General features: G+C 49.3%; 4 protein-coding genes across 14 annotated transcripts; all 4 read left to right on the top strand.

Moving 5' to 3' along the window:
• Positions 1-73: 73 nt before the first annotated feature.
• syt8 (synaptotagmin VIII) lies at positions 74-7,347 on the top strand. 4 transcript variants are annotated; one of them, XR_015100787.1, is made up of 12 exons: positions 76-177; positions 273-369; positions 2,412-2,470; positions 3,374-3,537; positions 4,127-4,299; positions 4,367-4,462; positions 4,537-4,704; positions 4,864-5,031; positions 5,450-5,567; positions 5,835-5,968; positions 6,045-6,374; positions 6,861-7,347. XR_015100787.1 is itself a non-coding variant. In XM_086109994.1 (11 exons), the coding sequence occupies exons 4-11, from the start codon at positions 3,426-3,428 to the stop codon at positions 6,297-6,299; spliced, it is 1,224 nt and encodes a 407-aa protein (XP_085966120.1). In that variant the 5' UTR covers positions 75-177; positions 273-369; positions 2,412-2,470; positions 3,374-3,425; the 3' UTR covers positions 6,300-6,778. The 4 variants fall into 4 exon arrangements, 1 of the variants encoding a protein (XP_085966120.1); XR_015100789.1 differs by lacking the exon at positions 4,864-5,031 and having other exon boundaries at positions 74-177; XM_086109994.1 differs by lacking the exon at positions 6,861-7,347 and having other exon boundaries at positions 75-177; positions 6,045-6,778.
• A 917-nt stretch (positions 7,348-8,264) lies between these two features.
• Positions 8,265-13,275, top strand: LOC147206997 (uncharacterized). Of its 6 annotated transcripts, none has more exons than XR_015100651.1 (5): positions 8,265-8,759; positions 8,830-8,913; positions 9,470-9,663; positions 9,883-11,658; positions 11,871-13,275. XR_015100651.1 is itself a non-coding variant. In XM_086108680.1 (5 exons), exons 2-5 carry the CDS (start codon positions 8,684-8,686, stop codon positions 10,684-10,686), a joined length of 1,158 nt encoding a protein of 385 aa, XP_085964806.1. In that variant the 5' UTR covers positions 8,265-8,512; positions 8,674-8,683; the 3' UTR covers positions 10,687-13,275. The 6 variants fall into 6 exon arrangements, 4 of the variants coding, with proteins under 4 accessions (XP_085964806.1, XP_085964807.1, XP_085964803.1 ...); XR_015100650.1 differs by having other exon boundaries at positions 9,883-11,318; positions 11,460-13,275; XM_086108680.1 differs by having other exon boundaries at positions 8,265-8,512; positions 8,674-8,759; positions 9,883-13,275.
• Positions 13,276-14,258: 983 nt separating this feature from the next.
• On the top strand, positions 14,259-16,692 carry LOC147206998 (troponin I, fast skeletal muscle-like). 2 transcript variants are annotated; one of them, XM_086108682.1, is made up of 7 exons: positions 14,259-14,668; positions 15,030-15,062; positions 15,215-15,251; positions 15,538-15,666; positions 15,805-15,906; positions 16,152-16,316; positions 16,492-16,692. In XM_086108682.1, exons 2-7 carry the CDS (start codon positions 15,055-15,057, stop codon positions 16,675-16,677), a joined length of 627 nt encoding a protein of 208 aa, XP_085964808.1. In that variant the 5' UTR covers positions 14,259-14,668; positions 15,030-15,054; the 3' UTR covers positions 16,678-16,692. The 2 variants fall into 2 exon arrangements, with proteins under 2 accessions (XP_085964808.1, XP_085964809.1); XM_086108683.1 differs by having other exon boundaries at positions 15,817-15,906.
• A 604-nt stretch (positions 16,693-17,296) lies between these two features.
• Positions 17,297-21,997, top strand: LOC147206999 (troponin I, fast skeletal muscle-like). Of its 2 annotated transcripts, none has more exons than XM_086108685.1 (7): positions 17,297-17,520; positions 19,659-19,694; positions 19,950-19,986; positions 20,049-20,177; positions 20,250-20,339; positions 21,265-21,441; positions 21,647-21,997. In XM_086108685.1, exons 2-7 carry the CDS (start codon positions 19,684-19,686, stop codon positions 21,725-21,727), a joined length of 525 nt encoding a protein of 174 aa, XP_085964811.1. In that variant the 5' UTR covers positions 17,297-17,520; positions 19,659-19,683; the 3' UTR covers positions 21,728-21,997. The 2 variants fall into 2 exon arrangements, with proteins under 2 accessions (XP_085964811.1, XP_085964810.1); XM_086108684.1 differs by having other exon boundaries at positions 17,300-17,507.
• The last annotated feature ends 1,095 nt before the right edge of the window (positions 21,998-23,092 follow it).

The raw sequence follows: 23,092 nt of genomic DNA on the forward strand, positions 1-23,092 counted from the left end.
AAGTGTTCCTTAAGAGCAAACCGCTCCTCTGTTTGAATAACGCGTGTGTGCCGAGCAGGCGTGGCACCGGCTTCAGCTTGCAGCGGCGAGAAAGGCACGAGAGCAACCGGGGCAGCACGTACGAGTGGAAATACTCATGGGGGGGGGGAAGAAAAAAAAAGAACACCGTGCATTCAGGTACACTTTGTTTTAGGAGTGAGTCCGTCTGTTGAAACTGGATACAAATGATTTTTGCTGCCGTGGCTTTTTTATTTCGTATTTTTCTTTTCCAGCGTGCGAGTGACTTCATCAGGCTGTCGCCTTTTTGCATGAAGCCGACAAGTGAAAAGCGGTCATCCCGGAGCGTCGCCCCCGCGTCCGTTGGAACATGTGAGCAGAAACGTCAACAGCTGAGGGCACTTTTGCCTGTTTCTCTCCAAAGCGTTTTGGGGTTTTTTTCTTTTTGTGAGTCAACTTGACAGAATGTGGACAGGTTTCTCAGGGAAAATTGAATATCCTTTCTGCGGGGAGCGCTCAGATGTCACCAAATCTGATCCACTATTAAGCCTTGACCCTGGAGGTCTAGATGAGGTCTTAAACCGACTTTGACGGGTAGTTGGTTGTTATTGGACTTGGCCTATTGAGAGTAGAATCTCCAATGAGTGAAACGAGAGTCAAGATTTAGTCAGACTAGTCCAAGGGTCTCCAACTGCGGGCCTGGAGGGCTACCGTCCTGCCTGATTTAGACGATCAGCTCATCAGCCAGCTCTGAAGCAGCATTAGAACGATCCTGATGATTTGAATCAGGTGTGTTGCTCCTGGGAGAGCTGGAAAACACGCAGCTCAGTAGCCCCCCAGGCCCGGAGTTGGAGACCCCCGGACGAGACGAACGTAGCTTCGGTTAGCCTCGTCCGAGTGTCGCATCAACTTCAGTAGACTCCGATCTCTGCCTGGTTGACTGGAACCTAGACCGAGTTAGACTACAATCTCAGTGAGACGTAGTTACTGTGTTCTGGAACCCGGACCTACTTAGACCAGACCTAAATCAACTAAAGTCAGGATCTAAGTTGGGCGAGAAAGTATACAAAGGAGGACTAGAACATCGGCCAAGTTAGGCCAGGACCTATACCTGGTGGGACGAGACATATTTAGGTTGGAGTCTATAAATAGTGAGATGAGCCTCGCACCCAGACAGACTTCATCTCGGACTTGACGTATCCGAGGTGTAGCCCATCGTGTTCGGCCCCGGCCTCCACCAAGTCAGACTCCAACTTTGTGCTACTTTGGCTAAACCACACCGTGGTCGACTCGAATTTAAACTTGATGAGATCAGAAGCCGAGCCTAGTTGGACTAGAACAGGGGTGGGCAAACTACGGCCCGCGGGCCAAATCCGGCCTGCCGAAGGTCGGTCCACAATTAAGGTTCGATGTGAATGATTGCATTCATTTCAATTGGACTTGTAATGACAGGCATTTCACCGCCAGGTGGCGCATTGACTTGAAGTTGCAGAACACGGGGGTGCGGGGCAATCTTTTCAACCACCTAGTACCTCTGTATCGCTCTACTTCTACTGGTCTGATCACAACCCATCTGCAGCGATGCACAGGCTAAAATAGGTCATCAACAACACTTTTGTCATTTAAAAAAAGTATATGAAGACCGTACTTTCATGCTTTTGTACTTTTGATGTTTGATATGGACTGTCAACAAATGCCGTTTTTTTTTTTTTTTTAATGTACCATAGCTCGTGCTGACCTGGCCCTTCTGTCAAATTTTAAAAGTCAATGCGGCCCCCGAGCCAAAAAGTTTGCCCACTCCTGAACTAGAACCTAAAACCGAAACCTAGCCAGGCTACGAGGACGCAAAACTAGCTGGAGTGGGATCGACAGCAAGAGAGGTCAGACAGGAAACTGCGCAGAGCTGTACTCTGACCAGTCAACTTGCAATCAGCACCTCGTTAGCCGAGAACCTAGACCTGGTTCCGCTAGAACAAAACCCTATTTAGCGTAGAACCTAAACCTAGACAGACTAGTACATCAACTTAGTTGGAATAATGTAATAGAGAGAAGACGCTGGACCTGGTTAGACCATATCCTTGACTAGGACTCGTACCTGGACCGAGTAAAACTCAAAGCTAAATATAGTTAGACTGGGATCTAGGTGAGACCAGACTAGAAACCAGACTGAATATTGAGCCAAAGCTACTTTTGAGAGTTTTGAGACTAGATCTCGTGGTGGGACTAGAATTGTGAACTAGCATCGGGAAGCGACGTGTACCGATGAGCGTGGTCGGTGGAGAGCATTTGGGGAGGGAGAAGACGTTTCCTCTTTCGTGGGTCTTAAAATGTTTTTCGTTCTCCACCCTCGGCGTGGCTTCCTTCCTTCCTTCCTCGCTCGCTTGCTTCCTTGTCGTCCTCGCCGCACTCCGCAGAGCTGCGAGCGAGCGGAAGAGCCTCACCAACGTCCCTCGCGGGCCGTCCCGTGACATCGGTGAGTAAACGTCACGTTGACTCTGCGTTGTTGAATTTGGCAAATGCGCGCCGGAGCAAGCCAAGGAACGTGTTTGTCTTGTTCAAAACTTAACGCTGCAAACGTCCCGGGGGCGGGAGCTCGGCGTGTGCGTTTGTTGATGGTGGGGTGGGGGGAGGGGGGGGGTCTTCTGCAGTCCAGTCTTTGGGTTTCGTGGCATTTCATCTTCGGAGCGTTCAACTTTTTGTTCTTTGTTTTTGATCGATCGAAGGGGTTTCATTTCAAAATAACGGATGCTATTTTTTTTCATCGTATTTGTCAAATATGGCGAAGTAGCATTTATGATGACGGATCCTATTTTAATGCACGCGCGCAGTTATCGCTTTACCGAGACGATTAAAAATTCGAAATGGAATTGAAATCGCTACCTACAATTATTTCAGACGACCAAATATGGGGAAAAAGAGGGTCAAGTGCTCATCTTTGAAAATATGCATCTGTAAAATGGGATGTTGACTTGATTATTTACAATTATTCCGTTGACACTTTTTGTCTATAAGTCTATATGGACTTATGGAACATTTTAATGAGGCCAATTTGGGGGAGGAAATGTCGATGCATTAAATATCATTGAAATTGTACGATTTAATAGCTCCTTTAAAAAAAAAATGCTTTGAGTAAATCATTTAATGCGTTTCATGACAAACAAATGGACTGGATTTGGGTTTTAGTGTAGCAAGTTGTAGGTTAGATGCTGACGAGATCGAAGTTCAACCCGAACTCCGTTTCGGATCGACTCCCAACTAGATAAACATTCAATTGCGGTCGAGATTCCGAGTAAAAATCTTCGCCAGATCCCAAGCAGTTTGAGCAGACGACCACATCGGAAGTGCCGCGGTCATGCTCTTCTTTTCTCCCTTCCAGAACCCTCGTCTTCTTCATCATCATCATCATCATCCTGCTCATCTTCACCATCATGTTGCGGGCTTCTTCTTCATCATCATCATTATCATCATCCATCTCCGACATCTTCCATACCAACACGTCAGCCGGTGACATCGTTCACGGAATCGTCGAGAGAATTCCGTGTTGGTAACACACACACACACACACCTGATATGAAGACCGAAGCCAAAAAAAACAAAAAAACATTTAGGCTAGAACACAAACCTAACTAGCCTAGTGTTTATCTTTGTCTTTATTTGGACGAGACAAAACCAGTCAGGTTCCGGAGCAGCTTGGATAGCAACCGCAAAAGCCGACAGTTGATCCGAAAATAAACGGGACAAATCACATGATGAGCTGCCCTTGTCCTGTTGTCCACGTCGACTATCCGCAGTTTGGCCGTAGCGTCTACTCCTGTGGACGCAAAATATCTCTCGGGCAAGGTCAAAGTTTTTTCACACTTGGTGATTGGGGAGCTTTTTTTGGGGGGGGGGGGGGGGGGTTGCGGGCCATTCAAAAATGAATGTCGGGATGCAAATGGCCCCTGGGCCGTAGTTTGGACACCACCGAAAACCTATTTAGTATCAAATGGGGTCTCGGGGGCACGGGGCGGATCATCCAATGTTCCCCCAGCCCTGTAGGTGTCAGTAGTGCACGTTACAAAGCGTCTCTTCCGGGAAGACGAAGGGGATGAGTTGAGCGTCGGCGTTGAGCCGTGCGCACGTGTTGCAGTGCCAACCTGGGCCGTCTACGTGCTGGCCGCGGCGGGCGCGATCGTATTCCTGCTGGCGGTGTGTTGCGCGTGCGCATGCCGCTTCGGAGCCCGTCGGAAGAAACGACGGCAGAAGCCACCGGAGCCCCTGGCGAATCTCCGGTCGCCCGGCGGCCGCTCCGAAGGCAAGCCGGTGAGAAGAACGCCCGGACCGTGGCCGCGTTGCCGCCGACCGCCCTCATTTTGACCTTTGCGATCAGGTTCAACCCGGCGCGGGCGACGTCAACTCCGGCGCCTCCGAGCGGCCGCGAGGCAAACTGCTGTACTCGCTGGAGTTCAACGCCGCTCTCTCTGAGGTGACGGAAATATTTGAACGGCGTGCCTTTCCAGCGAACCCGCCGAAATTGCGTGTCCGCGTGTGTGCGTGTAGCTGATGGTGGGCGTGAAGCAAGCGAGCGGCCTGAAGGCCATGGATGTGGGAGGAACGTCCGACCCCTACGTCAAGGTCTACCTCCTGCCCGATAAGACCAAGACCTGTGAGACCAAAGTCCTGAAGAACACGCTCAACGCCACCTTCAACGAGAGCTTCACCTTCCAGGTACGACCGGCAGACACGCCGCTCGCCTTGGGGGAGTCTGGGATATGAACTGGAGCGGGTCGGCCCGTTTCCGAGGCGGTCCTCCATCGCTTGATGTACGAAGGAGACGGGAAGCCAAATGTCGTTCGAGCTCGAATCTCGCCGTTGCTTTGTCGTCAGATCTCCAAGGCCAATTTGATGAAGTCGACGGCCGTACTTCAAGTTTTCGACTTTGACCGCTTCTCCAAACACGACATCATCGGAGAACTGCGCCTAAAACTCGGACAAGTAGACTGGAATCACGTCATCGAGGAGTGGAGGGACCTCGGCGAGCCTGCCGACGCGGAGGTCAGACCTCAACCCCGAGCCTCGTTCAAGTTCCCGTATTTTCACCACCGGACGGCGCACCGTATTAAATGGCACCCCTCGGCGACATCCGCCTTTCCTCGATCTAACCGGCGTGTCGGCACAACAACGGTCGGTCAAGCGGACCCCTCGTCGAAGTCGCGCAACAGCGTTCGCAGATTTTGGAACGCACACAAGGCCACCCGCGTGATTAGGCGCCCCCGTTTATTTGGGGGACTTTTAAGTGTGCCTTTTGGTCGTGAAAATAAGGTAGCGACAACCCGAACCTAGTTGAGACTACAACCTAAGTCTGAAGCGCTTATCCTCCCGTGGGTCGCGGTTTGGGCTGGAGCCTATCTCGGCTGTCTTCGGGCAGTCGGCAGCCGTCTGAACGTCACCCGATGACTTCTTCTGAATCCAGGAGGAGAACCTCGGCGAGATCTGCTTCTCTCTGCGTTACGTTCCGACATCCGGCAAACTAACCGTGGTCATCCTGGAAGCCAAAAACCTCAAGAGCACCGACCTGGATGGAAGCTCAGGTTAGTAATCCGGCGAAGTGCCACTCCCGTCCTCAAGGGGGAGCAACCGGAGCGGGGCCCGATATTACCAACGGCTCTGATGTCACAGCATATCAGGAAGAAGATGAGATCGGGATGACGTCGGAGCCATTTGATTCGCGGTTCAATCTGTACACGCGCTTGCCTTTGTTGGCTTCGGTTATCGGTTTTGTCAACTTGGATTAGACGTCCTCATCGGCACCTCAGTGCTGAAAGTGGCTCGTTGTCGTTGTCGTCGTCGTTGTTGAGATCCCTACGTGAAGGTGCAGCTGGCTCTGGACAAGCGCAAGTGGAAGAAGAAGAGGACGTCCATCAAGAAGAACACGCTCAACCCGTACTACAATGAGGCCTTTTCCTTCAAAGTCACCATGGAGCAAATTCAGGTAGGGGGCGCCGGTGCCCACGTGCCGTCCGCCGACATGAAACGCCTCGACCGCGGATATTTCTGCGTGTGGCCAGCGTGTCAACATGGTGATCTCGGTGTGGGACCACGACCCCATGACGCCCAACGACTCAACGGGCAAGATCTTCCTGGGCTGCGACGCCGCGGGCAACCAGCTGAGGCACTGGGCCGACATGCTGGCGAACCCGCGCCGGCCCGTGGCGCAGTGGCACGCGCTGCTGTCGGCGCAGCAGGTCAACGCCGCCCTCGCCCTCAAGAAGAAGATACCGCTCGCCAACAACTTGCCCTTCGCCAATAACTTGCCCTTCTGACCGCTCCCGCGTGCACGGGGGGGGGGGGGGGGGCGGTAGGGGGCCCTCTGGAGTCTTGGACCGACCCTGACAGAGGTACAAACAAAAGCGGCAACTTTCACTTGTATAGCACATTCCCACCGGCAAGCTACACCACGTTGACTTTTCATTCACTTCCTGGCGACGCGGCATTGGAAGCAACTGGGGGGCTTCAGTATCTTGCGCAAAGACAATCCCTTGCATCAACTCGCACATAAATAAAATAATTGCACTGTTAAGAATAATAATAGCATCGACCTTTGTGTTCATTTCTTTTGTTGCAATTCCCCCACCAATGGCTTGCATCAGGAGTATTAATATTATAAGAATACAACAACAACAATAATAATACTTGTAATATTTTTAACATGCATTCATTATTTTATTTTTAAAAAATAATGTCCACCTTTTACATGTTTTTTTTTTTTTTGCCAATTGATAAATAAACCGCCCCATCTGTCCCCTTTTGAACATCAAAATTGGACTCATGAAAAACAAGTTTGCCCACTCCTGGTTTATCTTTGTATGTGTATCTATTCGTAGGTAAATATCTCGATGTACTCTTTCGAGTGGTCCGCTGTTGTTGCGTCCGTCCCCGGTGAGCCCTCGAAGCAATCAAGCTGAGCTGCTGAGTCCTCCTTCTGCTTTGTGCTACTTCGAGTCTCCTGAGAGCGCCTGACACTAATCATCATGCAGACATGCAGTGACACCGTTGGACAACAGGGGGCGCCCAATACACTTTGTGGACCCACGTCAACACTTTGACGGACAAATCACACCAAACTGATCCACAGGCAAATCAGCTTGGACACTCGACTCGTTTTTGCTCCGTTTCTTGGACCAAATCTGCAACACAACGAAATCCACCCACGAAAATTCCGGAAGCGCCAAATTCATTATTTTGTACATGGAAAAATAACGTTAATACGTTGTCACAATGTGAAGTTTTTTTTTTGTTTTTTTTTTGCAGCAAACGAGCACAGTAAGCTTATGCAAATCGGGGAAAAAATAAACTTGTGGGTCCATTGTGCTGGCTTTCTATTTGATAAAGACTCTAGAGGAGGATGAGCGTTGACATCAGGTTACCAAGTTACCAGTGGTCCAATGACACAGACCGCAGCATCGGGAAGAAAAAAAAAAAAACCAGAGTGAGTGCGAGCGTTGCTGTGAGTCAGTCCGCGGATGCTCGGACGAGCTGCACACACACACACACGCGCAGTGAGTTGTACTTGTAATTTTATTTAAATCCGTCATTCCGTACTCTGTGTTTCCTTGATCAACTCTTAATCTGCGTTGCCACTTTGGACATATCTTTCGTTTATTTGTTTGACTTCAGTGGCAACAGAGCCGCAATCTTGCTCCAGACTCGTTTTTGATTCCTGTATTTTTATGTTTAAAAAAGTATTTATGCATTAACTTGGGGAAAAAATCTATTCAACAAAGACAAAGGCAAAAACTACAAGTCTCCGGGTTAGCTAACTAGCTTTTGGTCCAAATTTTGTTCTAATGCGCTCACATCAGTATTGACAAATGCTTTAAAAACTGAAATCGTTCTTTGGGGGTGGGGGGCAACACTCCTGATGAGACTATTAAAAAAATAAAAATAAATTCATCCATCCATCTTGTATCTGAACCGCTTATCCTCACCAGGGTTGGCGGGCGTGCTGGAGCCCATCCCAGCCATCGGCAGGCGGGTGGACACCCTCAACTGGTTGTCAGCCAATCGCAGGGCGCACGTAGACGAACAACCATTGGCGATCACAATCGGACCGTGGGACTATCTAGGTTCTTTGTTTAACCGACTATGCATGTTTTGGGAATGTGGGAGGAAACCCACCAGGACGGGGAGAACATGCCAACCCCACACAGGAAGGCCTGGAATCGAGCCCCAATACCGACAGTCTCCTCATGGAGGCAGTCATTCCCGCAGTATTCACAAGAAGAAGGCAAAACAAGACGCGTTTCCGGGTTGGTTCGCGCTGCTCGGCTGGCGGAGCGGCTAGCTAGCTAGCTAGCTGGCTAGCTCCAGATAAGTAGCCGTTTAACTAGTCTAACAGGAGTTAGACTAGTTAAATCGCGTTTGTCTTGATCTGAGGTCAAATGCGGAATAAGCTTGGAAAGCCGCGAACCGGCGGCGTCTGAGCGATTCGCCCCCGATACGAACGAGTTCCGTTAGCATGGCGACAGTTGCTAAGGTGTGACGACATGACGTGATTGCCCCACGTTGATTTGGCCGCTCCACACTTTAGCGGCTCATGCGCGCGCCTCCGTCCGATGGAGGTGGCGCGTTTGCCCTGCTCGGCCAACAAGATGACGCGACGCTTGAGCCGGCGGCTGCTTGTGCCCTTGTATGCAGGAGGCCCGACATGGACGCCCGCCCCGAGTGCGACATCGCGGCTGCTGGAAAGGGGCCGAGCCGTAAGCCCGATGGACGCCGCGGTGGTAAGTCTGCTTGCTCGCTGGCGGTGAAAAACACATCAGGAATCCTCTTTCGTGGCTTGCTTGTCTCCAGCAGGACTCGTGAGCGCTTTTCACCAGATCTTCAGCGACCGCAACACTCTCAACATTCAGTCCATCGGTCACCTGGAATGTGTTGGTACGTTTTGCGTTTTCGATCAAAATAACGAAGTAAACCCAAACCGAACATTGCATACATTCAAATGAACTTCAACAGACATTGCGTGCAACTGCACGGAAGCATCTCGCTTCTACAGCACGAAAAAAGTGATGCCACGTTAAAAAAAAAAAGATGATAGAGTTTCATATTTTAATTTGAACAAAAATGTGATTTTTGCACTCACCAAAACAAAAGTGAAAAAAATGTCAACACTGAAAAAGAAATCTGTGAATAGCCGAATCTGTGGCTGGTGAGCAGAGAGGTCCCTTGCACCTCCTGGTTATTATTTTTCTAGAATTTGTCAAGTCAGATTTATTATTTTTTCATTCATATTTATGATTTCATGTCGGTTTTGATGTTAAATCATGTTCCTTTTCAGAATTGACATTCAAGTGTTTTCTCCGCCATTGTTGAATGGATTGCATTCCAAATGCTGCGGATGTTTGCCAAGTTTTTAAAAGTGGCGGCAATGACCGCATCCCGTTGGACGTCCGCATTCGAAACCGAGGCCCGTTCGCCTCGTTTGTTGTTTCAGGTTCGTGTCCCGATTTGACGATGAGTAGAAGAGACGCGGCGGACACGCCGGCGGCCCCCCTCGCCGCGCTCACGCCCCAGCCGCCCCCCCGGGCTCTATGCCATCGGCCCCTCTGCGTGTCGGTGTCCTCCGACAGCAGCGGACGCTTCAAAGCCCTCGACACGCAGGAGTGGAAGAACAACCTCAAAGCTCAGGTGCGCGATCATGTTACGACGTGTTGAGGCGAGCAGATTTGGTGACGGCAAAAGTGGATTTTTTGGGGGGGGGGGGGCAATGTTGACGTGAGGGAAGGCGCTACGTTGTTGCGGTCGTACACCCTCCGTAGTAGAAAAGAAGCGCTTTGCCGCCGCGACCGAGATGCGAAAGTCGCGTGGGACACAAACGAGTTTGTGCGCGTGTGACGTCCCGATCAGATGGAGCAGGCCCACAGCGCAGGCGCCGCCAGCAGCACGGGCTCCCTGGAGCGGGCGTCCCTCTTCTGCGTCCCCGGGGGGGGGCCGTCCAAGGCCACGGCTCGCTTCTCGCTCTTCTCGCCGCCGCGGAACGTCGGCTCCGAGTCGGACTCCGACCCGCCGTCCCGATCGGGCTCCAAGAAGCTGCGCAACTACGGCCGGCGGGCGGCCACCGGCCCGGCCGGCGCCCGCGAGCAGCCCGCGGGCGAGGCGGGGGGGGCCTCCCCGGGCCTCCCGCGGCATTTTGAGCCGGTCATCTCCAAGGTGACGGACTACATCTACGTGGGCAACCTGAACGCGGCCTACAACGGGCGGGCGCTGTGCCGCAACAACATCGACAGCATCATCGACGTGAGCGGCGCCCCGGGCCGGGCGGCGCCCGCCCACAGCCTCATCCCCTGCACCTGCTCGCGCGGCGCCCGCCACAGCTGGTCCCGCCTCAAGGTGGACATCGCCGACGTCAAGCAGCGCTGCTTCGAGGACATCAACGAGTGCATCCACGCCTCGGCCGGCAAGCGCAAGCGGGTTCTGGTCCACTGTGGCGACGGCTTCTCCCTGGCGCCCACCTGCGTCATCCAGTACCTGATGCTCAAGCGCAACATGCGGCTCGTGGCCGCCTACGAGCTTCTCCGCGCCAGGTATCCCGTCAACATCCGCGAGTGTCACCGCAACCTGCTGGTCAGCCTGGAGAGGACGCTGAGGCCCGGGGACGCCGACCCGGAGAGCTTCAAGCAGGCCATCTCCAGGAAAGTGGCCTGGACCTGACTCCGCCCTCCCGTCAGACCGCCGCAAACCTCGCCCGGTCTCCCCCGGGCGGCCCGAGTCCCAACTTCTCGGCGATGTGACGAGAGCCGGTTCGGGTTCCGGTGAGGCGCGTCTCCAACCGTGCGGTTCCTCGCGGACCTCCGGTTGATGTTTGTCGAGAACTCTTTGATTTGACTCTATTGAATGGGGTTCGAGTGCCTCGTGGTCCAGCGGACCCTCCAGTTGACCTTTTGTGAGCGCTCTCTCCCCAAGAAAGGGGTTGTGGGCTTTTTTTTGAGGGGGGGGGGGGGGTTTAAGGGCCATTGCAACAAACTGCTCGAAATGAGTGAAACATGCCTCTGGTTCCAGAGATTTGCCGTCTCATGGCTGGGCCCACAGTTCAGGTTTTTAGCCTATTTTCTCAGATTTTCTTTTTTTTTTTTTTTTTTTTAGCTCCATCACCACATCTCTGGAGATTTTTTTATTTTTATTTTTTTGGTGCCATCTCAACAGATGCGTGAAATGTGGTTCTTGTTTCATAGATTGCGTTGATGGGCGTTTTTAGCCTCAAACCCCAAGAATTGACTTTGAGGAGATCTGATACCAGTTTTTTTGAAGCCCCATCCCACCGTGTCACGGTCTCAGCGAACCAGGTGCTGTCTCATCCTCCAATTGATATTTGAGAAGAACTCTTGTCGGCGACTCTGCGTAATGTGGTTCTAGGACCAGATGGTCCAGCAATTTTATGGGGGATGGACTTAGATGTCATCTTTTCTGTGTGTTCCCTTCTAAAGGATTATTTTTTCTTTTTTGCTCCATCCCAACGTCTGTGATCATTCCTGAAAGCCGGTGCTGGTTCAAGAGGTGTGCTTCTTGGACCATGTGGGAGCGACATCGCCACATCTGCAGCTTGTCCACCATCCTTTGTCATATTTAGTTTCTTCCCAATATCTCAGGAGACGTGTGAGACCTGGTTCTGGTTCCACGGGTGTGGTATGTGGTCTACTTGATCCTTTTTGTGAGTCTTCCCTCTCAGATTTTTTTTTTTTTTTTTTAAAGCTCCATCAGCACCACATGTCAGGAGATGTGTGTGACTCGGTTCTCGGTCCAGGGATGCGCTTCTGCTCCCAAGTGGTGTCTCGTGGACCTCCACTAGATCTTTGTGATGAACTCAATCGGTTTTTCTCTCCGTCCCAACGTCTCAGGAGGCGGCAGGTGTGGTTCTGGTTCCACTTATGTTGCGCCATGAGATCCCTCTTGGGCGTTTTCTCCCCAAGATGTCTGGATTTCATCTCCACGGCAAGCTCTCAGCAGATGCGCGATGTGGTTGTGGTAGCCGGCAGTCCAGTTGAGCGCACTTTTCTTGTGGCGGGATCCCCCCCAAGCGGTCCTCTTCAGAAACTTGATCTTCCCGGTTCTCAGTGAGATGTTTTGTGTTGATGTTCTTATTCGATGCGCTCGTCTGCTGCTGGAACAACAACGTGGACCCGCACCGAGCTGTCCTCTGTGAGGAAGAACTCTCGCTGTGCACCGGTTGGATTTTGGGGGGTGATTAGAAAGAAGCGCGTGATGGAGGTCCTTGTTGTGCTTCACTGCGATAATAATTTTGGTTTGGTTCGACAACACGGCAAAACGATTTGAGGTGAAAATGCAAAAGAGACGTTTGAGGGACACGGAAAGGGGAAAAAAAGGGCAAGAACGAGGGGGAGGGAAGAAAACAAGTGGTCATATCATGAGAATAAAGTCAACGTTTTAATAACCCGATGTCAAAAATTCCCACAACCTGAAACGGAGCTCGACTATTTTGGGGTAATGTTACAACTTTATTTTCGAGAATTTTTCTGGTCATATTCAAACTTGATTCACTTTTATTTCTGGTCATATTTGGACTTGGTTTCTTCTTTCATAGGCTGACATTTTCTGATTTTTGTTCCAAATTTATTCTGGTTCTAAAATACCACTTTCCCTTTTGGTCATTTACTCATTTTGTAATCAAGCGTGACCACTGAGAAACTTGCGAAGTGAAGGAGAATTCGAATCCTTTTAAGGTTCCTTTAAAGCTTCGGCTTTAAAACGGTCGAAGGATCATTGACGAGGCCAGCCGATAATTAGCAAGTGAGCAGTAAGTTTTTTCAAATCGGCACGAATGCTTTCCCGAGCTCAGCGTTTGGGCTCGCCTCTGAGAACTCGGCTCAAAGTGTCAAATGGTGACGTAGGTTTGTTTCTTTAAGTTGGTGACAAACCTTTTTTGATATATGCAAATATTTCCAAAAATGATTCGTTCAACCGCGATAACCGGACGCTAACATCTTGAAGTAGCTAGCGGCGGCTACGCTAACGCGGAAAGCCTCTGGTTGGTTTGTGATGTGACATTTGCACCCTTTCTCGACGTGTGCTGTTCAATTTCTCTTAGATTTGTTTGGGGTTTTTTCGTGCAAACGTGAGCTTTCGTGAACGCTGGCTGGCTGTTGTATTTGAGCGCTTTTGGTTTTCTGCGTCCATGGTGAAGGTGAACGTGAACTTTTGTTCTCCTCAATGTTCTCAGGTGATTCCTCGGTGGTGCGACCACGTTTGTACTGTTCGTTCAATAAAAGCTGACTGATATGATAACGTTTTGGTCGTTTAAAAAGAAATAAATCGGTGTCGAGACAAAATCGATACCGCATGCTCATTAGGATCCTTGTGGAGGGGGAAAAAATGTGCGCCTCCACATTTTTATGGGTACCCGGAAGAACAAAAAATGTTTTTCAAATAATAGTTGGAGGAATTTATATTAAACTTAATTGCATTTGATTTAAACGTCTTGTGCAGGCTTACGATTGTCAAAATTCGCAATAAACATGATAGCATTAATTGTGTAAAGGAAATATCGTAAATGCAGGTACGTCATCATCTGGAGCTCTCCACTTTTTCTTTACGTTCGAAAAACTGCATTTTTTTTAAACTATAAAATTGGGGGAAACTATATTTTGTTATGAGTTTGGCTTCACGTCTCATGCAGGCTCACGGCTCCGTGATTTCATAATAGTCTGCTACAAAGAAAGCATAAAAAAGTTTTGTTGTTAATGATTGAGCATTATCCTTTTCTTTTGGGATCATTTAAAATTTGCGTTTTGTGTGACTGAACTTTTATAACACTTGAGTAACCTGTCTGGTGACGTGTCGGTTTAAAAAAAACATGAACACACAAAAAAATCATTTATATGTTGAATCATGTCGGGGTTTTTTAAAATACACATTTTTGTGTTTGTGTTTTCAGATTTTGGTACAAAAAAAAGGAGTTGCGCTTTAATAGACAGGCTAATGGCAGAATTCCAGCAGAAACCCATTTAAAAAATCGCCAACTGTCACTACGAAGCATTTGGCGTCTTCACGTTGCTTGTTTGTTTGTTTTTCGCTCCAAAGTAAAAAATAACTTCACTGCTGGTTGTCGACAACTGTGCAGGAGCAATCTAATCATTAAGCATTCAAATCGGCACACATGTCTTCACCTCAGACCGCTGCGTTTATTCTCCGCAGGTGCTGCATTTTGTCTGTCACTAGCCACGCCCCCTCCCGGAGAGAACCATTTCCGCCCGCGATGCCCGACGACGGACGCCGTTGAAACGGAATCGTTATTTACTTTGTGTTTGGTTCTATTTACAATCCGAACCGAACCAATGGGTACGAGGCTTGTTCCCGGGAGTGCGACGGGCTTTTTTACTCGAACCCGCGCGCCATTAATTTTACAATCTCCCTTGGTGGTCGCGCCTTTTCAAATCGGGACTCTTCTGCTCACACTTCCGAAGAGCCGCCAGCTGACCTCTCCGGAATTGTCCCATTTCCACTTCCTCCGCGTGTGGGACTTTGGGACTCGAAGGCACAAGTGGACGTTATTTTGGGAGGGGCGGAGCTGAAACTGTGAAGCGGTGAAGAAAATCTGCATCCATAAAGGGAAAGAGGCCAGAACGTAAAGCCAACTTTTCAAGGTTTTTCGTCGTTGCTCCTTTTCTTCTCTTCAAAGGTAACGACCTAGAAATACATCTTGCATTTTACGTGACGTTCTATTTAGCCTGATTTGACCGCTGGTGTAGTTGCACGTTTTCATTCATTTTGTGAAAAGCTGCTCTTGACAGAAAAAAAGGTTCTCTGCTGCCATACTCGTCCAAACACGGCACTGTGATCAATATTGCTTTTGTAGAATATGAACGTTGTTTTTTTTAAACCGTCAACAGAAAAATGACATCGCAGCGGCGCCCAGGTAACGACCAATCACGACTTTTTTTCCTGCGTTTGGTCACGTGACATTCGCAGGTTGAGCCAGCCGTGATTGGTCGTTACCAAGGCAACGCGTTTTATTTTATTTTTTTCTTTTCTCTTCACAGCTTGAAGACAGTCAATCCATCCAACATGTCAGAGTAAGTCACAAATAGAAACATAGTTCATGATTATACAATACAATGATCGATTACAAATAAGAATGTTTAATTGGTATTGTGGACCGTATTTGATCTGAAATACTCCCGAGCCGTTGTATGTTTTGTTTATTCTTGGACTTTAAATCTTCCAGGAAGAAAATGTCTTTGAGTCGTAAACATCACCTCGAGGTACAAATACATACGCGCTGCATGCATGCCCCATCGCACGACGCACACACGACACGCATTCTAACCTACGCGGACTCGTCAGACCACAGGACACTTTCCCGCTTTGCATCAGCCCATCGCGGGCCCAGAGAATCCGTAAATATTACGCCAACATGATATACTACACAACCTTGCGAGTACCTCAACTATACCACATCCCCACTAGGGTGCACGCGGTCATACTCGACGCGGCGCGCATACCACACTTGCGCCCGCGCGGTGATCATCTCGTGCTTTGCGTGTTCAGAGTGCGATGCTGGCCATCGCCAAAGGTCACCTTGAGCAGGAGGCCCGCGAGCGCGGGGAGGAGCGGGTGCGTTACGTGGCTCGTTGCTGCCCCCCGCTGGTGCTTCCCAACACCACGCAAGAGCTACAGGTGCCCGGTAACAGTGAACGAGACCAAATACTGTAGTGACCACGGCATTTTTCATTAAGTGGTGTCGCGCTGCCAGGGAAGTGTTTTTCATGTGTGGCTTCCCTTTTTCAACCCCCCCGGCCCCAAACTATTGGCCAGGTGCGTGTGCAGGAGCTGTGCAGGGAGATCCACCACCAGATCGACAAGATGGACGAGGAGCGCTACGACCTTGAGATGAAGGTCAATAAGGCCAACAAGGAGGTAGGAGGAGCCAACTTGAGTGTCACATCCTTGGCTCGCTAATATGTCAAACGACAAGGATTTTAGCTTTTTTTTTTTTTACTGGCGTGGCAAACGACACGTTTATGCATGTTAGAGGGAAATATCTGCAAAAACACCCCAGGTCAAATATCGTCGCCCATCGTGGCGCCGGCCGGCACCCCGCGCGAGCTTTTCAATGAAGACGTCTCCTTTTGCCACGAATGTCGCGTTTGCCATGTGACCAGATGGAAGACCTGAAGATTAAAGTGCAGGACGTGACGGGCAAGTTCAAGAAGCCGACGCTGAAGAAGGCGCGCATGTCGGCCGACGCCGTGCTGAAGGCGCTGCTGGGCTCCAAGCACACCGTCAACATGGAGCTCAGGGCCAACCTCAAGCAGGTCAAGGACGAGGTCAGCGCCACAGCCGCACGTTGTACATTTTGCAAAAAAACCCAAAAGATTAAAGAAAACAAAAGATTTGGAGTCTCCTTGTAAGGGTGACAAAATGATTCTGGTGGACAACTAGATTGATAAAATGTGTTGCCAGGTCATCTCTGCTAACAATGACAAATAATTCATTCCGAAGAACCCCGCACACCTCTTTCCATCCATCCATTTTGCAATCCGCTTCTCCTTACGAGGGTCTCGGGCGCACCGGAGCCGAACCAGACCGTCTTCGGGCAGGAGTCGGCGGACACCCCGAACCGGTTTGCCAGCCGATCGCAGGACACGCAACCATTCGCGCCCGCAACTACCCCGAGGGACCGTTTAGAGCAGGGGTGGGCAATTATTTTCCCGGGGGGGGGGGCCAAATGAGAAGCAGAAAACATTGTTGAGGGCCGGGCCAAAAGTTAGAAATAGAAAATAAAGAAGATAGCACAATGTCTTTGTATGCCAGTAATAATATAACATTCTCCTCCACCATCACACTCGGCACCGCTTCTCCTCAAGGATGTGTACCGAGCCCCCTGTTGTTCACGCTCTACACATTTGACTGCTCTCCGACTCTTATTAGCGGTCCAGGGGGGGGCGCCGAGTGGAACCTTTTTGCCCATCTTCATCCTCATCTTTCCGTTTCCTGGTTTGATCTTCTTTCGTGCGCGAGCTTCCTTCTCGTCCTCCTCGGCTTTCTTCTTGGTCTTCAGACTGGTCCTCCTCCCGCCGTCCGTCTTCACCCACGCCCTCCGTGCCGCTCCCTCGACCTCGACTTGCTCATCCCGTGCCCGCCCTTCATCTTGATCCTCCTCATCCTCATCTTCCTCAGTTCACCTCACTCCCGGCCATCTTCATCTTCTCCTCGCTGACATTGCGTCCGTCGTCGTCATCATGGCGAGGGGAAGAAAACGATCTTAAAGGTCAGTCAGTCGGTTATTTAAAGGGGGGCGGGGGGGGCCTCCGTCCGTGTGTGTGTGTGCGTGCGTGCGTTGTATTACACGACCTTGCGCGTCCATTGGCCTGCCAGCTAATCCGCTTCCCTAAAGAGGAGACGGCGCATTCCCGCCGGCGTGGCATTTAAAGCTCATCTCTCATCCCGAGCACAAGACCAACCAGCCAGCCAGCCGGCGAGTCAGCGAGCCCACTGCCGGCGCCCTCCCCCCGCAGGTTAGTGACACAGGCAAGCGTCCTCACATTTTTCACTCCGCTCTAAGCATCAGTTGAAGTTCTCGTGACACTTTGTTGAAGAAAAAATATTGCCGTTTTATTTATTTATTTTTTTAAATCCTTTTCCGACCACTAATCGCATTGACGCGTCGGAAAACTTCCTTTGCGTCTGTCATCAATTTGGGCGCCTGGGCGCGATAGCGTTCTGGTGAGCGCGCGCGCTGAATTCTTCCGCAGTCAGCAGTGGTATCAAATTTCAGTCCCAAATTATATTTAAAAAAAAGATATTCAAAGAAAACAGATCTGACGCAGCTATCTTGACAAATGAGATGCTAAAAAGCGACATGATGCTACTGGGTGAGCAGGATCTCGAGGACTTGTGTCATTGCCGCCGCCCAAAACTCAAGAGTGAATTGTTCCGATCGAAAAGTGAATCCAACCAGAAAATGTTCGAGAAATAAAAAAATAGGAGATGATGTCACGTGACCCCGACGTTGTTAGCGACCGTTTGTGATGGCGTCCCATTTTCAGAAAACTTTAAATAAATCCGTTGACTTAAAAAAATAAAAATCTCAATTATAAAATAATAAAATGAACTCCACCATCTCCCACAAAACTAAAATTCCAAATTGGAGACAATGTCAGGGAATAGTTAAATAGATTGAGCACGTTTGTAGGCAGTTAACAAAAATGCATACATGTCACTTTTTAAAAGTATTTCCATTTAATTTATGATACAGGACTGACTGCAATCCTTCAAAAGAAAACCCGACGGGCGCTCTGCTCTTTCCTTCACGATGGAAAAATAATTACAATGGAAAAAAAAATAGATTTTAAATTCAGCCAAAAGTAAATGTAACCTTTTAGTTGTTTGCATGATAAATACTTTGGAATGTCAGATATGAACTGGCTGTTTTGCCACATCGTCCCAAGTAGCAAGAGCAGCAGCAGCAGCTTCTTTGTTGTCTCTGTCGCCATGGCAACGACGACAACACGATGCCGTGAGGCTAATTCGTATCCCAGAAATAATACAGGTACAGGAAATACACAACACGTGTAGTTCTACATACTTAAGTGATGGAAGCTTGTCAAGACGTTTTGGTGGCAAAAATGAAAATGTTCAAGGGGGGGGGGGTGTGGGGGTGGGAATCGTGTGACAAAATGGCGGGCGGGTGGGTAGCAGCTGCCTTCTATTTATTTCTCTTTGCTCATATGAAAACCTCTTGCGGCTGCGTGTTGGGTTACGCCCCCCCCCCCCCCCACACATCCTCCCTCTCATGTCCTCGGGCCTCCCAAAATACATTTCGGACCCTTGCCGCCCCTCAGCGTCGCGCCCGGGACTCTTGTGTCGATGACAGCCAGTTGCTCTCGCGCCAGCAGCGCCGATGCGCTCGTCGCTCCAGACGTCTTTTCTTTCAAGACGAGCGCGTCGTCCGCCGACAGCCGAGTCTGCGAATAGACATGCACCCCCCCCCCCGCCCCGCGTCTTTATGATACTGACCCCCTCCATCGTCTTTACCTTATTCCACGCTACTGAAGTGCATCGTCACTCATCTAATCTGAATTCATTCCATTAAGGGATGGGGAATTACCGATAGCGGGGTATCGTATCAAGCCGATAGCGGCCTTATTTCAAGGTGTAAAGTGTTCGCGAAGGCTGCCGACACCAGCCGCCGATACTTACGGCTTCCCGAGATGGCTGAAAACGGCCTTCGTTCTTATTCCATCTCGCCGTTATTCACCCTAATACCATCTTTGGACCAATGAGGGCTCGTAGAAAATATTATTAGAAAGAAAATGTTGGACTTGACTTGTGCCTTTTCAACAAGAGACGTCTTCTAAAATTAAATGTGGACATTGAATCCGCATGGATTACTTGAGACATCTTCACATCCCAAAATAAACTTGAGAGACGATTCAACAGGTTGGTAAGATTCGAAGGCGACCGCTAATGCGCTAAACTTCGACTGTCGCGCTAAAAATGAAGCAACGATTTAACAAAAAGAAACGAAGGAAAACAAAGCCAACAAAAACCTTTTTTTTTTTAAATATTTGGTTTATTTGGATAAACGTGACACAAAATAATTTTTTAATTTTATTTTTTTACACTGGACTACATAAATAATATTTTTCTATTTTTGTATTTTGCAGATAAGGTCTACAACGAGAAGCCAACATGGCCACTGAGTGAGTGACATCAAATTCACTGTCTTTGCAAAGAATGCTACCATGTAGCATGCTAACGAGTTCCATACGCCTGCATCGTTCATTTGGACAGATGCTAACGAGATGAAACCTACTGCGATAGGCTAAATGCTAACATATAAAATGATAGCAACTTCAGACTAACCCATTAAAAAAAAAAAAAAAAAATTGATGATAAAATGTCTAGCGTTAGCATGTTAGCAGCCAATCAGTTAATCAGTAATGTGATCTGCGCAGGAAACGACTCTCTGCCAGACGCAAGCACACTCTCAAGGTACGTGTGTGTGTGTGTGTGTGTCAATTGCAATTCCTAAGCGAGCACGCGTGTGCCCTCAGAGTTGCATGCTGGTGGTGGCCAACAACCTCCTGGAGACGGAGGCTAGCGAGAAAGCCGGAGAGCGCGAGAGGTTCCTGGCAGACAAATGTCCTCACATGGACATTCCCTACTCGGGCGACGAGCTGCGGGTGAGTGGACGTCTCTGCGCCTCTCGCTCGTCGGCTTCGGCGCGCTGACGTTTGCCGCGACGCCCTCCTCAGGAGCTCTGCAAGCAACTCCGCCAGCAGATTGACATCAGCGAGGAGGAACGTTACTCCATCGAGTTCAAGCTCAACATGGTCCTCAACGAGGTGAGAAGATGGAGTCATTATTTTCGCAGAAGGGAAAAACTATTGATGGCATCCGTCCTTTCTCCGGACCGCTTCCGGTTTTCCCTTCGTTACCCCCTTTTGCCACCCACAAACAAAAACGTTGTGCTCGTTGGGCGCCAGGGCCAGCGCTGTGCTTAGTTGGTGCTGAACAAGTTCTTACGATGAAACGCGTTTGGCAAAGAGCCAAGTGGGATGTCACGACATCATCATTAAGCGTCCAAACGTCACTGTTCGCGTCAACGTTAACCCAAGAGCACCTGCGCCATTAATCATTATAATAATCATGCGCTGTTAGCATCCGCTCGGGAACTTAGCATAGCATCGATTATACTTGTATGTGGTACATAACAGTCAGGGACGTGCAATCGGCAAACGCTTCTATCTTTCTTAATCGTCGTAGATGATTTCGAGGCCGGCCGCAAGTCGGAGAGTGCACGCTAGCCGGGTACGTCCGCCATGGCTCTTCTGGTTGTGTGCCGGAGTTCACCGCTCAGCGGTTGGTGCAAAGCTCGAGGGAGTTAACCGTGACGTAGTTGGTGCCAGAGTCTGGCCCAACAAATAATTGGGGCCGCCCGTTTCAAGCGCCGGAGCCAGAGCCAATTTCAAAGAACTGGCGCTAACCTGGCCGCTGGCCCGGGATGAGCACTAGCGCAAGCGTGGTGGAAAAGGGCCAAGTGAGAACAGGAAACGATTCCCCGTCGCTGTGTTTTTGTGAGAAGAGTGAAACATTTCCAATCGCTTTCTTCTCGATTGGCTGATGTGAGAGTCAAAGACAATTCATTGCCCTCGTGTGCGGAAAGACGCTTTCGGAACGTGGGGTTCGGGGAACCTCAAGAAAATGCGAACATGCCAAGAGTCGGTACGCTACCAGGTCTCGAGTCCCCGGTCCCGCTGTATCCCGCAGGTGCGAGACCTGAACATCAAGATCGTGGACCTGAGGGGCAAGTTCAAGAGACCCCGTCTGAAGAAGGTGCGCATGTCGGCCGACGCCATGCTGAAGGCGCTGCTGGGCTCCAAACACACCGTCAACATGGACCTCAGGGCCAACCTCAAGCAGGTCAAGAAGGAGGTCAAGGAGGAGGTGAGGAGCATCTCGGGAGACTTTGGGGGAGGTGTTTAAAACGCTATGCCGATCCTCGGAAAATGGCCGGAGACGCCGCTGAGGATGTTTGGAGACGTTTGCCACCAATGTCGCGATGTCGTTAGCAAATTCCCGTCAGCCGCTTGCCGGTGTGTCTGAAAACTTTGTCCGCGCCGCGCCCGACACGCACTTTGTGTGTTTTCAGGACAAGCAACTCCGCGACGTTGGCGACTGGCGTAAGAACATCGAGGACAAGTCGGACAGGAAGAAGATGTTCGACAGCTAAACACCGACGGCACGCTCGGGCTTTTGCTCTTCTCGTTCAAGTCTCAAGAGTTTTATCCCAAAAGGTTCAACTTGAAAGTGTTGAACAACCTTCAAGGAAAGTTCTCCATTGGTGCTTTGTAATGTTGGTATGGAAGACAGAAAGTTCAAGTAGCGGTAAGCGATGGTGTTTTGTTTTCGGTGGTTGTTTGCCAGCACGCTAGCAAGCTAGCTTGCTTGCTAGCGTGCTGTGTTGTGTTTGGAATAAAACTCTTGTGCTCGAGTCACTTTACTTCCACTTCTTCTTCTTTCTATTCTGTCTTTTCTTCTTGTGTTCAGCACTGACCGACCAAGTTAACTGTCTTCTTTCACATTCGCTCAATTTTTATGGTGCATAAAATTGTATTTATTTATTTTTTTTAAACCTACTTCTCAATGCTGCTAAGTCAACACAAAAGCACGATTTACTGAATGAACTTACTTGTCGTGGTGGTTGGCAATGTTAGCATCATGCTCAAGGTTTTTCTAAGCAATTATTAAAATGAAAAAACAAACAAACCCAAATAACACTGCCAACTCATTTGCTAACTGTTTGTCAAACGCATTTAATGATGAAACTTCAAGTCCAACGGTAAATATTTTGTTCCTTTTCTTGTTTTAAAATCTTATAGACCCACAACTGAAATGCCCATGGCTAAGCTAGCAGTTAGCTTAGCGGCCACTTAATTATTTCTCATAGTTGTCGATCTGGAGGTACAAACTGAAAGAGGTAAATTGTTCACGTTATTTCGCAGTGTTTCAGTTCCAAGACTTTCCTATTTATCTTGTATATTCAGTCTTTGCGGATTAGCATGATGCTAACTACGTCATGTGTCGCGACGTAAATCGAGAAGGCCAATCAGAAGGTGAGTTTGAACTCCGGCCGTGACCTCCTTCCAAGGAGGAGCTTGTATTTTGATACTCTCACATTCTAGCACTTCTCCAGGTTTCTTGAGAAATTGCTGCCGACCTGTCGCTTTTCCGTGACAAATAATCCTGTGACCGCGTCGGCTTCGATGTTCGTCAATGCCACAGGCGCGCCGCGCCATTAATGCTTCATAAATCCTATTTATAAACAGACTCTATGTGAGCTAATTAAACGTGACTTACTGTCAGATGTGCAAACACGCAATGGGTCTTCAAAAAAAGCCATGATAATAATCTTCAAAGAATCTTGAAGGAACATACGAATAACCCTGAAAAACACTCTACATATTCTCTGAACATGCTAACCACCTTCCAAGACGATGATAATATTCAACATGTGACATATCTTCAAGGAACGTGCTAATAGCATTCTGGCTAATAGCATTCTCTGGACAGGCTAAAAAAAAAAAAGTCAAAACAG

Source organism: Hippocampus guttulatus, chromosome 4, assembly GCF_054856545.1.
Source record: "Hippocampus guttulatus isolate MCC_2025c chromosome 4, RoL_Hgut_1.0, whole genome shotgun sequence".
In the NCBI taxonomy this organism is placed as follows: Eukaryota; Metazoa; Chordata; class Actinopteri; order Syngnathiformes; family Syngnathidae; genus Hippocampus; species Hippocampus guttulatus.